Consider the following 15318-nt stretch of genomic DNA (forward strand, 5'->3'; position numbering starts at 1 on the left):
GCTAACCACGCAGCAGTTCAACCAAGGTTCCCTCCCCGACAAATCCGAGATAGTGTCTGTCATGTAGTTCATACCATGACCTTCACAATGATCAAGCATTATCCCTCCTCATCCATTTCCCGCAGCTCTCTTTCCTTCTGTTCCAATGCCAGCCTCATCCTCTCTGCCTCTTGACGCAGCTCCAGTCGGCGGCTCTCTTTTGCAGCGGCATTACTTGTTGTTGATCCTCGATGTGGCAGCGCCGGATCGATGTTGTCAGGGTTGAGCTCCACAGCATCCCCCTTCTCGCTCATAGAGAAAGACCGCTTCTTGCTCTCGGAGTGCTCCTCGTTCCGCAGCTGATCATGTTGCCGGAAGGCATGCGTAAAATCCACCGGTATGGGTCCCGCTGCGTGGTGTTCCTGGCTCTGCCTTGCATGACGGCTCTCCTCAGGCTGACTCATCGGTGTCGCTACGATCGACGGCGGTATCGACGCTCGTTCTGATTGTCCAGACCCATCGCTCATCACTTCACTCATAGCCATCCCGATATACGATCCACCCTCCGAAGCCGTCGCATGTGCAGGTACTACTCGTTTCCGACGCTTGATCTCGGCCTTCTTCATCTGCACAGGGCGATGTGCGCCGTGGAGCTTGTAGTAGAGACCGCAGGCGTTGCAGATAGTATGGCCAGCTTCGTCTCGACGCCAAAGCGGGGTGATCGTGGTGCCGCAGTTCTGACAGGCAATGACTACATTCGTGGGCGCCGGAGGATGATGAGGGTGGGCGTGCGGATGCGATGTGCTCGATTGCCCCGGGTCAGTCTGTCGTAACGCGACCTGCGCCGTCTTCGAGATGCGGTTGTTGTAGGCGGGACATCCTTCACACGCTTCCTGCCCTCCCGTACCATTGCATCTGCCTCCACCAGGACATGTCCCTTCGCAGCTCTGATCTGCCGACACATATGTCGCGCCGCCCTGTAGAGAGCCAGGCGAAGGACCCCGATCGTGTTGCTGTCCTTCAGCCTGCTGCATGGTTGGCGCACCTCGCTTTAGTCCAACGGGTCGCATCTGGTTGCGTGCTTTGTAATATAGACCACATGCATTGCAGATGACCGCACCGGCTGGCGATCGTCTCCAGAGTGGGGTCTTGGTGGTTCCGCAGTTGCTTAGGATGGTCAGCCAGCGTTAGTGTTTCAGTGGTACAGACACTACGTACCTGCATACCTGCCCTGCCGGCAGACTGTTTGTCATGGAAAGGGAGGCTCGAGAGACTGATGACGGTCCGGATGACGAGGACATGGCTGGAGATGTCGCCTGGTACTGATGCGCACTCGGACTCGCGCCGGGGAACGTGTGTTCATACGGACGGGAGTCGTGCTGTGTAGGTGTTTGTCGCAGCTCCCCTATCGCATCGCTCGATCTGGGCTGATGCTGCTGCCGGGGCGCTGACATTGACGGTTGAGCACTGTAGTCGACAAGATGTCGGGCGACTTCCAGATCCTGCTGTGACGGCTCTCGCTGCAGTAATGTCGCGATCCTCGGCGAAAAGGGCCTCGTGGTGGGTGTCGCACTCGACATTTCGCTGTCAGCATTACTGGTGGCCATTGTTCGCTCCTGAGTTCACCGCTGGTCACCGACACATGAGTCTTGATGGTTCAGCTGAGGGCAGGATATGTCGAGGGCACTGAGGAGGTCGAGACTGTTGAGAAGGAACCGAGATGCGGTGCGGAGTAGATGATCTGATAACTCGTATGGGTTTCGAGAGTCTTGCACGGTTGACGGCGAGGCGGTATAAGCTGGCACGTTTGTTCGACCAGGCACAGGTTGACGCTGTCAGGGATGTACGCTGGTCGGATCTGGCGTAGGGATGGGCTCGGGCAGGGTCCGTGAGCAAGGCTGGTTGTCTGTGCCTATGTTTCTCCAAGATTGATGCGTGGTGCTCCGACCCGACACTATGGCGATACTGTCATGGCGGCAACGTGTGTCGTCTGCACGCACGGCAACTTCGTCCCGCCGCTCTCGCTGTGCCACGCCGAATCGATGACCCACGGAACTGTTCCTATTGGCGACGCTGAGAAAACGTGACAAGACATTTGCTTATCGAACCTAGCGACACGAATCTGGCAATGTCCTGACTCAGCAGATATATTGTGGCCGAGATGGCCTGTTCAGACGTTCAGCAAGGACACTGGCGGTGAAAGCAGAGCAACATCCTGAGATATCGGCTCATCTGACTGCATACAACCACAACCCCAAGTGGACTACCGAGCGCTTCTCATCCTGTTGTGGGGGTTTCTACTCGGCTACCGAAGCTTCATCCAATCCCACATCTGGTTCAGGCGCGAGCGTGGGTACAGTATGCGCGGCTGCAGGAATTGCTGCTATTCGTGCGGTGAAACTGCTGGAATGCAAGTCATCAATCAGTCCTTCAGGTCGATTTTTATGTGTCGTGAGCTAGGTCAGACATCCGTGGACCACAAACACCTAAATACGACCTCACCTCACCGACTTTGGGCCCATGTAGGAGGTGGTGTAGGCTTGGCAGTGGGATGATGTTGAGCGGTACGTCAGTAAGATGTACCCTTTCAGCCTTATAATCGAAGAGCCTGATACCAATCAGGGCCTGTTGGGATCATGGCAGTCGCTTTTCAGCGTGCATCGGACAGACCGTGCTGCTGCCTGTTCTGTTACACCGAAACAATAGATTCATAATCATAGGATTGCTGTGACGCTTCTGAAGACATTCTGAGAGCTGTGACCGGAGCGAACGATTCATGCTCTAGACACATACTGTCGAGCTGTGCCACCCACGAGCCTTGGGGCATCAGAGAAGATCATGTGAAGTGGCTGCAGACCTGCGTCCGTCCGCTAGAGTTGCTTCGACTGTCGTGAATCAACAGTCCGCGAAGGGTCAGCACCGGATTGACAGGCGCTAAAGCCCAGTGCAGCGTCCTCAATCTCCAGCATATCTCAGACGCGCTTGATCGACAGGCAAGGCAGATCCAAATCCTTGCATCCGTTCGCCGGCATCCCGTGAATTGCCGTAACTTAATAGAGGCTGGGAACAAGTCAGCAGTCAAAACGAGGGCTTCATAGCTCGCGTCCGTCGCGAGCATATCATCTGCTGCCCATCCCAGTTGAAGCAACACATAGGGCTAAACGTTGCTTCTCAGCAAGAGGCACCAGGCCTTTTTGTACAGCTGTGCCTCACTGTCTTAGAGTATCTTCGGGCCATATTGTCTCATACTCTTTACATGCATCTCGATGCGCCGGAGCGCCTTGCTTTCCCAAAATGCTCCGGTCTAGTATCACGCCCGCCTTCTTCTCATATCTCGCTCCTGCCTTGATCATCCTCGTACCTTGCGAATGGTCGACTTGATAGGGTTCACTCGTCGTCCTCGCGACTCCATAGCCGTTCAGGCTCAACATCTGCTTGAGTTTGTCTGCCTCTTTCTTAGACCTGCTCCGCACCCCATCCCTGGTCCGCGTCCCTCATATTGGCAGGTGGCTCAATGCTAGGCACAAACTCCAAGCCAATATACGCGACTCCCACCAACGCGACAATCGCTCCTGCGACGTACTTCCACCAGTAGTCACCCATCGTTATGCAGCCGAGGAAGAGGTAAAGGACGCCGCGACCGATGAAGGAGAACATGAAATTGGCATAGCGGGCGACTTGCGGTGGAATCTGGAATTCTGTAGGGGTTCGTCAGTCTGGCGGCCGGCGCGCAATGAAGGGAGGATCGCAGTTACCGAGGAGTGCGGTTGCTGTGAGGAGGGTGTCAGTAATGCGCTGTGAGAGGAGTGGGGAGTTGTTGTATACGTACAAACACCGAAGATGAAGAGGTAGACTGCGATAATCACGTTTTGTCTGCCGTCCCAGCGTCAGTAGCTGCCTACCACTATGCATCCAGCCGCGCAAGGTCTTACACTCCAATACTCGGAAAGAACTGTCCAACACCGCCCAAGATGAGGAAGACGCCAACCGCAAGGTTGATGAACCGGCTGTGAAGTTCAAGGTCAGCGCAAGCCAGGCAGCTTTCAGGTCGCATCGGTCACTAACAAGGCGTCCGAGTAATCCATCGTGTCGCAGTGCTATCGTATGGAAGGTTTGGTTGTAGACGTCCTGATGGAGGGTGTTTGTAGATCGTTGGTGTGTGTAGGTTGTCGAGGTGGTGGATTGGATGTTTCTGTTGAAGGCTCGATGCGGACAGCAGCAGCCACGTTCTCGAGGACGGACTGGAGCTCTCAAAGGACCCCTGCATCGTACGTCAGCGCCACGTTTAAAGCGCCGGCATGGAACAACATGCCGCCGCTAAGGCATTGCATAGAAAGCACGCGTCGGGCGACCGAGAGACGATTGATACTGCCTGTCGTTCAAGGAAACCATGACTTTGCAGGCTTTGGCTCAGCCAGCATCACGTCGTGTAGGGACACAACACCGACAGTAAGTCAGGCTGCTCGCGGCGGTATCCTAGACGCCATCACCGCTTGCAGCTCGACGTGTTGACACAGTAGAATGCTAGCAGTTAGGCCACGGCAGCTGCGATCGTAAGGATCGACGTGTAGAGACAAGCTATACCTCGACGTTGCAAGATAGGCGCCAGCTCTATCTGTACTGTCCATGACATGATCAGATCCAGTTGATACCATGATGCCTACCCAAGCACAGCAGGCCTACCGTTCAAGTCCGGCGACGTGCCGCACCTTGAGCAACGGCACTGCGCTCACACCGTCAGTACTGCGAGACCAAGCGGGACAAAGAGAGTCAGAGCCTCTAGCCAGAGGAACAACCTCGATCAGAATGAGACAAGTCAGACCGACAATGCTTTGTTCCATATCGAAGTTGTTGCAACATTGGGCTTGATGCTGGTGGGATTTCAGGAACCAGACGTTGGCTTCATGATCCTGTCAAAACTATTGATCGAATTGGTGCCGAATATCGTTCTGTACGACAATCTTTCTCCATGCTGTCTGCGAGTAGTAGCAGAGCACCAAAGACACGGGCCAGAGTTGACCGGACCATAGGCCATCCACTCAAGGGACCGATTGGCAGAGGCACGTAGATGGTTGTTGCCGTGTCTTGATGCTACGAGGGCCTGATGGCATCGCAATATCTCACGCTCTGTTCCAGGGTGCGAGGCTCGCTACAGCAATATCGACGTCCTCTCGACACGAGATACTCTCAGCATGGCAGCAGCACTACTGAAGGCAGTCATGATCTGCAACGCATGACGCGCAGGACCATTGCTTGGTCGATGTGTGTGTGTACTGGTCGCCAGAAGGTTATGAACGTCTTCTCAAGCATGTACGAGGCTCCTGCATGATACGAGACCTATATTAATCGTCCCTCGCATCGTACTGTACGCAAGCATCACGGCCAGATAGCCTTCTGCGTTGCCATTCTGAACGACAATGGGCGTACAGCGCACATCGCTAGCACATCCGAGTGAATCTGAAGTCTTGGGCATAGGTTTATGCAGGTGAGACACCATAGCAACGATTCACTTCCCGCATTGACCAGGCGGGTCCAGGTTCGAATGGACGGTGTCCCGCAGAGGAAGAGTCGTCTTCTAGAAGCTGCACGGGCCTCATGAAGCTCGTCATGGACGGGTCGTGATTGGTGGGAGCTGATGTCAGTGAGTACAGCGCGTGCGCTTGGCGTTCCGGCCTAAGAAGCTATGAACAGTCGCACATTTCTTTACATACGACACCCGACACATCATACTCCCTACATACAACACATCGAGCTGTCGCCAGCGTATGGACGTCGCATATCCTGTAAGTGGTGTCGCATATAATACATCAACACACAAGAGCTAATCTGTGCTTTGTCCAGACTTGAACCTCGACAGCTGCACCATCCGCACCTCTTCCGCCGACCTTTGTACCACTCTTCTCGACATCTAATTACTTGACAAACCGACTTCCGACAACATGCCTATCAAGGTCAACCGCCTTCCTATCAGCGTCGCTGATTTGAGGGTCTTCGAGGGTCCCAAGGATGCTATCAAGCTCGGCGTTCTCTTCGACATCAACCACCGGTTTGGCATCAAGCAGATCGCCCATAACTGGACCGTCATCCACCCCAATGAGCCGCAACTGAAATCCTTGACCCTGTCAAACCGCCTGGTGAATGCCAAGAAGAAGATCACCAGAGACACCGGCAGGACCCACGACGAGCTGTCCCAGGAGCTCGAGGACGCGCTGGACCTTGTCGACTACAAGACCAACGGCAAGAATAAGGAGGTCGAGATCCCGTATCAGCCGACCAGTCAGGCAGCTTCCGGCGCTGCTGGTCCCGCGCCACCACCGCCCCCGCCGGCCCCAACTACCGACGACACGGATGACAAGGACGAGAACAAGAACAAGGTCCAGGCCGGTGGTGGGGAGGTCGAGAACGAGGAGAGTGACGGTGAAAATGGCGCGGCGGGCAGCCTCACAGAGCAGCCCAAGAACAAGGGCAAGAAGCGAGCAGCCTCTGAGGACACCGAGCCTCAAGGCGAGAAGGAGGGCCCACCGTCGAAGCGCGCCAAGGCCAACAGCGCCCCAGGTGAGGAGCCGCCCGAGGGTGGCGAGACTGGCAGTGCTGTCGACGTTGCCGGCGGTCAAGACGCTGCCTCCCCTGATGAGGGCGCTGGTGGTGAGGCGGCTCGCGGCGCGGAGATTGACGACGACGACGACGCTGCCCAAGACGGTGGTGCTGGCGAGGCCGCTGGCTCTGGCGAGGCTCAGCGTCGCGGTGTTGTCTATGGTGGCGCCGTCGAGACCACCCCGGGAGATCCCAGCACTACTACTCCTGGCGCTGAGTGGAATCCAACCCAATATGCCCCGTCCGTCCTCACCAACTCGAGGGAGGATGTCGGCGGAGAGCCTCCTCTCCCAAAACTCCGTCAAGTCCAGTACGAGAAGATGGGCTTGGAGGGCACTGCCCGCTTGCCTAAGAAGGAGCAAGCCAAGCTTGGCAAGACTAAGCTGGACTTCGTCTCCGGCGAGGGCAAGGCTGCTCAAGCTGGCCAGGACGTTCCGGAGGCTGAGGGCAACACCGAGGAGGACGTTGACAAGGACGCAAGCACCGAGGATGTCGAGGAGGACGGCGAGAAAGAGAACGACGTCTAGCTCAAGGCCACCATTAGCATACCCGAGACTCTTGCCTACGGTCTACGTGTTGACGCCAACGGTCATAAGTACTGTTAGGTGGCACTAGATTGTAAGGCAGATAAGAGGAAGCATATGCATGTTTACAAAAGGAGGCAATAATAGCCATAGCGAGATAGCACGTACAAAAGAGATCGTGCGAAACCCGAGTGCCCTCGCTCCCAGTGATCTCGTGAAGCAGCCGTACACTAATCTATCTGTGGACACTTGTAGATAGTTCCGGTCAAGTCGTTGAGCGTATGAGACAGTGACAATTTGCTAGTCTGCTGACCAAAACTACGACTGTGCAAAGTTATGTCATGTCTAGGAGCCTATGCTCGTACAGAACAAAGCCAGCCTCAAGCCCAGCTCGAGCATAATGCACACATTGTCTCTGTCGTGTCGTTGAAGGGCGAGACATATGGCAAAGGCTTATAGGATGATGAAATATTTCTTTTGGATACTACGAAGTCTATCAATGGTGGTCGTTGCTTTACAATGTTTCCTGTCGATTATCAGCTGGGCTGTGTCTGTTCGAGTACATCACTCTTGTATATGACTCTCTCTTAACTATCCTAGACTCGCTAGTACCTATATATAGAATAGGGCTCAGACTTAATCTCGTCGCACTGACATGATTCAAGACACTATGTATGACCAAAGCGTAGGCCTAGCAGTACAGGCTGAGAGGCATGCGGAAATAAAGCTTCATGCTTATCGCCTAGCTTCGTATGGTGTCTATATTTCGACATCAACTCTAGCAGACAGCCTTGAAACGAACAGTCCTTGCGCTGTCGCGAGAATATCAACTAGCTTTCAAAGCGCATCTGCATTCACTTACCCAGCATGAATCGGGAAAACGTCGGAGCGAGCACTAGCGTGACGCGCTTGGCTCGAGCTCAAGCAACGACTATTCAAAAAGGATCTATCTCTTTCGAGCACCTTATCCCATCACGACCACCTCGCCAAAAACCACCATCTCACATCACACTGCACCATCTCTATTACCACAGCAGAGTCACAGAAAACTCTATCTGTACCAGACAGCTTCCTTCTCTGGTCCTCCTCGAGGCAACGCGACTCGAACATGTCGCAATCAGCTCGAGGAGATCCGATGTATCCAGCGTACTACTCACAGCCAGACGGGAACGCGAATGCTCCGTACGATGCCCATGTCTTTTCCAACCTCGCCTGGCAGTCGGGTGCACCACTCGCCATGTACGAAGAAGGACTCTATGGTGGACCACCAACTTTCGCCGGCAGCAACACATATCTGCCAGAGCACGAGGGTGACTCGAAGCTTGCTACGGAAGATATCGACGCGTCCCTGCCATACCCCAACAACTCTGCTGGGCCTTCAACACTTGCACCGAGCAGACTGCGCACAGACGAAATGAGCACGTCGGCTGGTGCACAAGGCTCGACCTCGTACGGGTTTGCCATTGGAGCTGCGCTCACGTCGGCACTTGGAATGTGGAAGCAGTCGAAGCTGGAAGCATCGCGTTCTATACCACCCGCGATGCCACCAAATTCTATACAAGCCCGCCAGGGCAGTGAGACACAGTCACTTGGCTACTCACAGCCCAGCACTCGGACACCTCATCTCGATATCAGCGAGTTCCACTTCAACTCTCAGTATCAAGCACCACTAGGAAGCGACAGGAAGTATACACAGTCGCCCAGCCTTAACTTACAAGCTACGCAGGCCGAGGCGTTCCAAGGTGAGGCAAACCGCCCGCGTGCGAGCAGGTCCGCAACATTTCGCGACTCCGCTGAGACCTTCGCTGGCAGTCCACCAGCCCAAGAGTATCTGCCGACACTTGAAGCAGCCACGAATGATGTACCGACGCAGAAGGGACGAGGAGGCCGTCCCGTTGCAGTCGAGCAGCAACGAAGCACCACCGCCATCCAGTACCAAGCCGGCAGCGGCTTCAGCGACGTCGATGCGGCACGAGCGTTTCTGGAAAACCAAGCACGCAGTATGTCTTTGAAGCGCGTTGACGATTTTGACGCCGTGCGGCCCGGATTCAACGGCTACGTTCAGAGAGTCTACGCTGCTATCTCTCATGCGTCTTCCGAGCCATATGCACATTGGCCGAGCAACCGGCAAATCCTTTACAGAAATGGTCAGGAGACGGCTCGAGTCGAGATAGACAACCAGATGAGCAGCCCCCTACAGTGCAAAGTGGTTGAGGGTCAAGTCTGGCTGATTCTGGATGATGCTATCGAGAAGCATAAGACCTCGAAGGTGCCAGAAGCTGCGTTCTCGAGCAGTCTTAAGCCTGAGGTGAGGTACATTTGCTCAGAGCGAATCGAGCTGGTCATTAAGGCGATCAGCGAGAACAAGCTCTGCGCTCTAGATGTAGTGGAGGGCAACTGGAAGGAGCTGGTGTTGGCACCGAAAGCAGTCCTTAGCCGGAAGCTTTCCAACACGGGCAACAACGCCAGGAAGCAGGGTATGCTCAAGGAAGCGACTCAAGCCAAATCTGCAATCGGAGGGGACACGGATGATGCGGTCAATGGTGTGATAACAGATGAGGCCAAGGCGGCGCCGAAGGCCAGCCGGAAGATGGCGTCGAAGGGCTCGAGCGTGGCTCCTCGCATATCTCCTTTCCAGGCCGAATCTACTTCGATTTCTACACAGCATGAGTCGACGGAAGCCTCACGATTTGACGGCCTCGGAGCGGATGAACCTGATCTCAAGTCAGATCTCTTCATCAACCTCGATGACCACAAGCACATCTTCGGCAACACTTTGACCAGCAGATTCGACGAACACATGGACCATGCAGTCGGATATCTAGAAGCGCGGGCCACCAAGAAGCGTCAGCAGCCATTCGATGAAGACATGCCCGCCAAGAAGACGAGGAAGGCTCCAGCTCGGCGTGCAACTACGGCGGCAAGCGATGGCAACGAGCAACCTAGCGTGCCAAAGCGCGCCTCTCGCAGAAGAGTGAAGCAGCCAAAGCCGTCGAACTCTCCTCTCACACCACAACCGATTCCTGCTGGTCCGGTAGCGCAGTCTATGCCGCCTCCACGGGTAGCGCAGACTTTCGAGCCAGATATCGACTTCGCTCAGCCGGCCCTCCCAAACACTCCAGACTTTGGCAGTGGCGAGGTCGATCTCTCTGCCTTCGACGGCGGTGCCGAGATGGACTACGATCTTCCCGACTTCAGTCTCCAGGAGCTGGTCAATCTCAACAATCTCTTCGGCAGTCGAGAAGACTTGATGCCTCCGCCGAGACGTACCGACAACAACACTGGTTACCTTACCACGCCGACATTGTTGGGAGCGCTGCCTGAGGAGCCGACCGACGGCGGCCATGGCCACTAGACCTCTGAAGTCTCTCCCTACCCTGGCATAGAAGGAGATGCCCCATCTCTGGAAGGCCCGGCAACTCTATGCTTCTTCTCTTCGTACTCATTCGATGAAATACCTACATCCGCAAGCACGGCGGTCTTCTGGAGTGCAAAACCCTTTTGATTAGGGCACGAGCACGGTGTTGGTGGTTACTGCGTTTTGCGTTCACGGTCAAGCGAAGGCGCTTCGGATGTCGTAATGTTTAGCGTACGACCGGGGGTCAAGAGTTTGGGAAGGACTTACGGACGACTACTGTAGCAGATATCGCACAGACTACCACGGCTGCATGGCATTGACTTCCCATTCCAGTAATCAGCTCTCCGCTTTGCAGCATCAACAGCTGCGGCAGTAGACATCAAACGTCTACACAATTTGAATGTAGTGATTAGCGGCAAGCCGTTGGTATTCTTCAGGTTCATGGTGCAAGAGACGAGTGCACGCATCTCTGTTCTTGGTCAAGGACAATATCTTGACGCTCTCAAGGCACAGGAAGCACGATCTTTCTATGGGCTTGTGATTTCGTTGATGCTGACGCAGCTCTTAGTTAGCACGCTTTGTGACCACGATTTAGCAAGCATACCTGAAGGTGTACATGCTAGACCATCTAGACGCTGCTCCGATTGGATTTGCACCACTTTGGCCGCTTGCCGCAACAGTGCCGTGATCTTCTAGGGGACTCTACGTCTCGTTATACTCAGACACTCATTGCTTGCTATAATGTAACATCATCTTTCTTGGATCAAAAGATGAATGGTCTGCTTCAACAGCTCGACGGGCATCCATTCACTTACCTGTCACGCTTCCGGGGATCGGCCGGCGCTAGGCTCGCCCATGGCGGCTGTGGCGTCTGGTCCCTGCACGTCACGTCTTCGACACTCAACTTCACTTCTGATCTATAGAAGCGCGACGACGCTCAACAACCTCACAACTCACCAGCCTCGTCATACCTACCACCTCTCCAGTCCATAACCTCTTGACGCGGTTCCAGCAAGACCACACACTGCTTTCTGGGGCCGCGCTGGCCATGTCAACCGACGACAAGCGTCACGATGCTTGGCTCGCAGATCTCGACGCCGTTGCGGACCTCGACTCCTTGCTCGAAATGGTTCCATCACCTGACCTCGGCCAAGCGCAGGGCGGTACCGAGTCAAGTATGTACAGAGGCGTGGATTTCATCAACCCGAGGGAGCTCGACAGAGACCACCACCATGAGCGCCCTGGGCCTCATCCGGTGCCTAGCCACTTGTACGGCGCAGGTCGCTCTACTACCACTCGAAGCGATAGGCAGATTCGTAACTCCGACAACCCGAGAGACACCTACTCAGACATCTATCAGACCGCCTACGGGCACTCACTACCTGATGCGCCATCTGAGGGACCATTCATGGCGAGACAATCTCGCACACGCGGCCAGAACGAGTTCAACTTCTTCGACACTACTCCGAGTGATGGCATGTCTACCGCTCTGACTACGCACATAGAGCAGAGATCAATGCCACCAAACTACCCGCCAGGCGCGTCAAGTAACAACCTTGGGCTGGAGCGCACATCCGCAGATCTCGTTGCTGGTTCTAGTCAACACCAAGACGATCAACGCCGTGGCACTTTCACCCATCAGAACGCCAAATACATCGACTTCGACGCAGGCGAGGGACTGCGCATTGGAGAGGTGTTCACGTGGCCGGTCGGAGCTGGCAAGACAAACCAATCGAGCAGTCTACCTCAGCTACGTGGAGAAGATCTCGAATGGGGAGATCGGGGCATGCTTGCCAACGTCCTTCCGGAGGTACCATCAGATAGCACTACGCGCCTAGCAGTGGGTGTTGCTGATGTCACACAGTCCAATGCCGACGTCCAGAGCACGAACCGAAAGTCGAGTGTGCGTCAATCAGCAGATTTGACGAAGCCTAACCAAGCGCGTAGCGAAAATGCGCCAATTGTCCCGCCTCGTAAGACTATCAAACCAGTGACACCCGAGCGAGGTGTCGAAAATTACACTTTCCAAGGCAGGTTTACGGCGCTTGCGGCTGCCATGGGGTATCTCGACCAAAAGGAAAAGATCCAGCTAGGCATTAAGAATGACGACGTCGCGCAAGTCAAGCTAGGCATCAACCGATTCTGTCGCCGTGCATTCGAGGCACTCACTCAAGTCCCATCGGCTCCTGGCGAACATTGGAAGCCTGATAGAAAGCTAGAGTACCAGGGCGGCCAGGACAACGCGATGACCGCCGTCACGAACATGATGGCATCACAAGAAGACTGCCTGAGAGCCGAGGCGATGGCCAGTGCCGCAGTCCACCAGGCGGTTGAGCTCCACGAAGTCGGAATGAAGAAGGGCCATTCGGAGAAGGTCAAGATGGAGCGCGGACACACCTGCTCGGGTCGTATTAATGCCCTGATCGCTGCACTACACAGCAACAAGCTATGCTGCAAGGACTTACTTGAAGGCCGGATGGAGTCGCTGATCTACACGCCAAAGCAGGCACTCAAGACGAAGCGCGACAACACTGCGTCGAACGCTGCAAAGGCTGGAGTCTTGAAGAATGCTGCGAAGCTGAAGGCGGAGAAGGCGGCACATCCATTGGAGGATGCTGTTAACGACGAGGGCGGCGAGCAGAAACAGCCACCCAGGAAGAAGCGCAATGTGTCGGCTCATAGATCAACGTCTGGTGACCCATCGCGGCAGCCGACCGAGATCCAGGACTCGCAAGCTGCTGTCTCTCGTGGCGGAAGCAAGAAGGCACCTGCTAGCAACAGACGCGGTGACAGAGCCAAGAAGCCCATCCGATCCAACTTCGAGAGCGATGACACAGCTGAGCTCAGCACATTGGCCAACCAGTCCATGCCATCTCTTCAGACCATGTCGTCGTTCGATCCAGCCTTCGACATGGGTAACAGCATGCATACCAACAACTTTGCGAACAGCGGCGGTACTGGTCTCGATGACGTGCTCCTGCGAGACATTTTTGGTGACGGTATCAGCAGTTTCCCTCGACCAGAGCCACCGGCCCGACGCTTCGACACTGGAGCTATGACAGCGACCTCCTTGCGAAACGCACTGCCCAATGTCTCCGCCACTGAGCACGAAGGCGCAAAAACCACTGGTAGGTCTTCTCGCTTCTAAGCCGGTCAGTGATGCCAGTAGCTATGCACAAGACTGCTACCGCCTGCTTGCCGCTGTTTTGAGAATCTCCCCGGGCATTTCGGCGATGCGATACTCTGCTCGTGTACTCTCGACTCCGGACAGAACCTAATATGGCTGCAGACTTCATTTATCGAAGTGGCGCTAAACATACTATCCTTTTTTCGGGATCGGCGTTTGGGAAGATTGGATGTGCTGAACACACGGCGAAGGGTTTGGAGGCACTTGCGAAGATAAGGACAGGCGATGATAGCCACCGCACCGTAGCAGAAAGCATGATCATTGGCGAAAACTTCGCCGACATCTGAATGCTGAGTCTCTTGTCTCTAGCATTCTCGACATTTCTGCCGTAATGTAGCGCCTCTATTAGTCGGCCATGAATCTCATCAGAGACTCATCACGACCATAGCAACGGGCGACCATTGGCAAAAAATTATACCCCATTTCGAGGTCTTCTCACGAGAGAACGTCTTGCCACAGTGGTAGCGGAACGGCTTTTCGTTCGTGTCCGTTGCCCATCGTCAGACGATCGTCCAGAACAGTGGCAGCTTGTTACAGCTGCTCTCCGTATGATAGTAGACAGTACGCGTTGTAGTGTGTCGGCGTAAATGCTCTTGCCTTGCGAAAGATCCAGCACAGGATCTGCGTCCATGCCATCGCCTCCAGAGTACCTTGCAGGCTGGGTCAGCAATGAGAGTGGTCTGTGGCCAGATTTACAGATCAGCCACCGCGGAGCGCTCTGCAGAAATCACACGACGACTTCATCCAAAAATTGCAAACGTCGAAGTTCTCAGTCCCAATGTAGGATGATTACGCGTCTCCCTGACACATTCTTTTCGAACAGTATCGCTGCGGTGGCCAAGCAACTTCATGACGCGGAACAGCGCGTCCCCGACAAACCATCAAAGTCCTCGAGCAGCGTCCTACGCAGAGGATCACATTCAAAGTTATGAGGATCTTTCCAGCAACAGTGACAGGGTCGATGTCTACTGCCAGAAACCCCTCACATCGGCATATTCCGTGAGCGTCTTTGCATTCCGAACGCTTCTCCTGCGGGAGGATGTGCCGTTCGAGGTGGCGATCTGCCTGAGATGGACTGGTGACAGGGGATCGAGGTGTGACCATGACCGTGCCCCAACGAAGCGCTCAACTTCAAGGAAAAGCCGCGCATCGCTATAGACCGCTTTTTCCGGCAAGGTTGTCTTGCCATGGAGTGGTCCATGTTCGCCAATCGTATGCGCTGGCAACCAGGCGTGCTTTGTGGATGCAGGCTCTGCAATTGCTGATATGCGCGCCAAACATCTATGACGAGGATGACAGTACTACACAAGACTTCAGCCAGAGAAGCGAAGTCAAGGCGCCTGCAAAGTGATCGGCCGTCGCAGTAAGCTTAATGTAGCGTAGCGTTCATCCTGGGAGATGAAAGCTTAACTCCTCAATCTGGCCCAGACAGGAAGTTGACTAACGTCGTCTATACACGCAGGCGTAATCACCTCCGCATGATTGGGCAGCTTCAAGCACGGATGTTTTGTGAGCCGTGGAGAAGAGTGACATTCCGGGCCTGGCCTTGTTAGCCACGTGAGTCTCTTCTTTGTTTGGCTGGGCGCAGAACTCAACCTACTCAAGGACACATTCCAGTGCCAAGTAATCTCCCAAAAGAGAAATGACGAGCCCATCGTGACCGGGAGCGGTAAGGT

General features: G+C 54.9%; 5 protein-coding genes across 5 annotated transcripts; 3 read left to right on the forward strand and 2 right to left on the reverse strand.

Annotated features, from left to right (window-relative positions):
- Positions 1-98: 98 nt before the first annotated feature.
- CLAFUR5_10859 (GATA-type transcription factor) lies at positions 99-1586 on the reverse strand (the record flags this gene model as incomplete). The annotated part of the gene is made up of 2 exons (XM_047910007.1): positions 99-1146; positions 1198-1586. 2 exons carry the CDS (start codon positions 1584-1586, stop codon positions 99-101), a joined length of 1437 nt encoding a protein of 478 aa, XP_047765021.1.
- A 1849-nt stretch (positions 1587-3435) lies between these two features.
- On the reverse strand, positions 3436-4064 carry CLAFUR5_10860 (Golgi apparatus membrane protein; the record flags this gene model as incomplete). Its single annotated transcript, XM_047910008.1, has 5 exons — positions 3436-3677; positions 3735-3749; positions 3809-3852; positions 3912-3986; positions 4045-4064. 5 exons carry the CDS (start codon positions 4062-4064, stop codon positions 3436-3438), a joined length of 396 nt encoding a protein of 131 aa, XP_047765421.1.
- Positions 4065-5918: 1854 nt separating this feature from the next.
- On the forward strand, positions 5919-7100 carry CLAFUR5_10861 (uncharacterized protein; the record flags this gene model as incomplete). Its single annotated transcript, XM_047910009.1, has 1 exon — positions 5919-7100. One exon carries the CDS (start codon positions 5919-5921, stop codon positions 7098-7100), a length of 1182 nt encoding a protein of 393 aa, XP_047765420.1.
- Positions 7101-8205: 1105 nt separating this feature from the next.
- On the forward strand, positions 8206-10452 carry CLAFUR5_10862 (uncharacterized protein; the record flags this gene model as incomplete). Its single annotated transcript, XM_047910010.1, has 1 exon — positions 8206-10452. One exon carries the CDS (start codon positions 8206-8208, stop codon positions 10450-10452), a length of 2247 nt encoding a protein of 748 aa, XP_047765423.1.
- A 1051-nt stretch (positions 10453-11503) lies between these two features.
- CLAFUR5_10863 (uncharacterized protein) lies at positions 11504-13603 on the forward strand (the record flags this gene model as incomplete). The annotated part of the gene is made up of 2 exons (XM_047910011.1): positions 11504-12265; positions 12320-13603. The coding sequence occupies 2 exons, from the start codon at positions 11504-11506 to the stop codon at positions 13601-13603; spliced, it is 2046 nt and encodes a 681-aa protein (XP_047765422.1).
- Between the last annotated feature and the right edge of the window lie 1715 nt (positions 13604-15318).

Source organism: Fulvia fulva, chromosome 8 (assembly GCF_020509005.1).
Source record: "Fulvia fulva chromosome 8, complete sequence".
Classification (NCBI taxonomy): Eukaryota; Fungi; Ascomycota; class Dothideomycetes; order Mycosphaerellales; family Mycosphaerellaceae; genus Fulvia; species Fulvia fulva.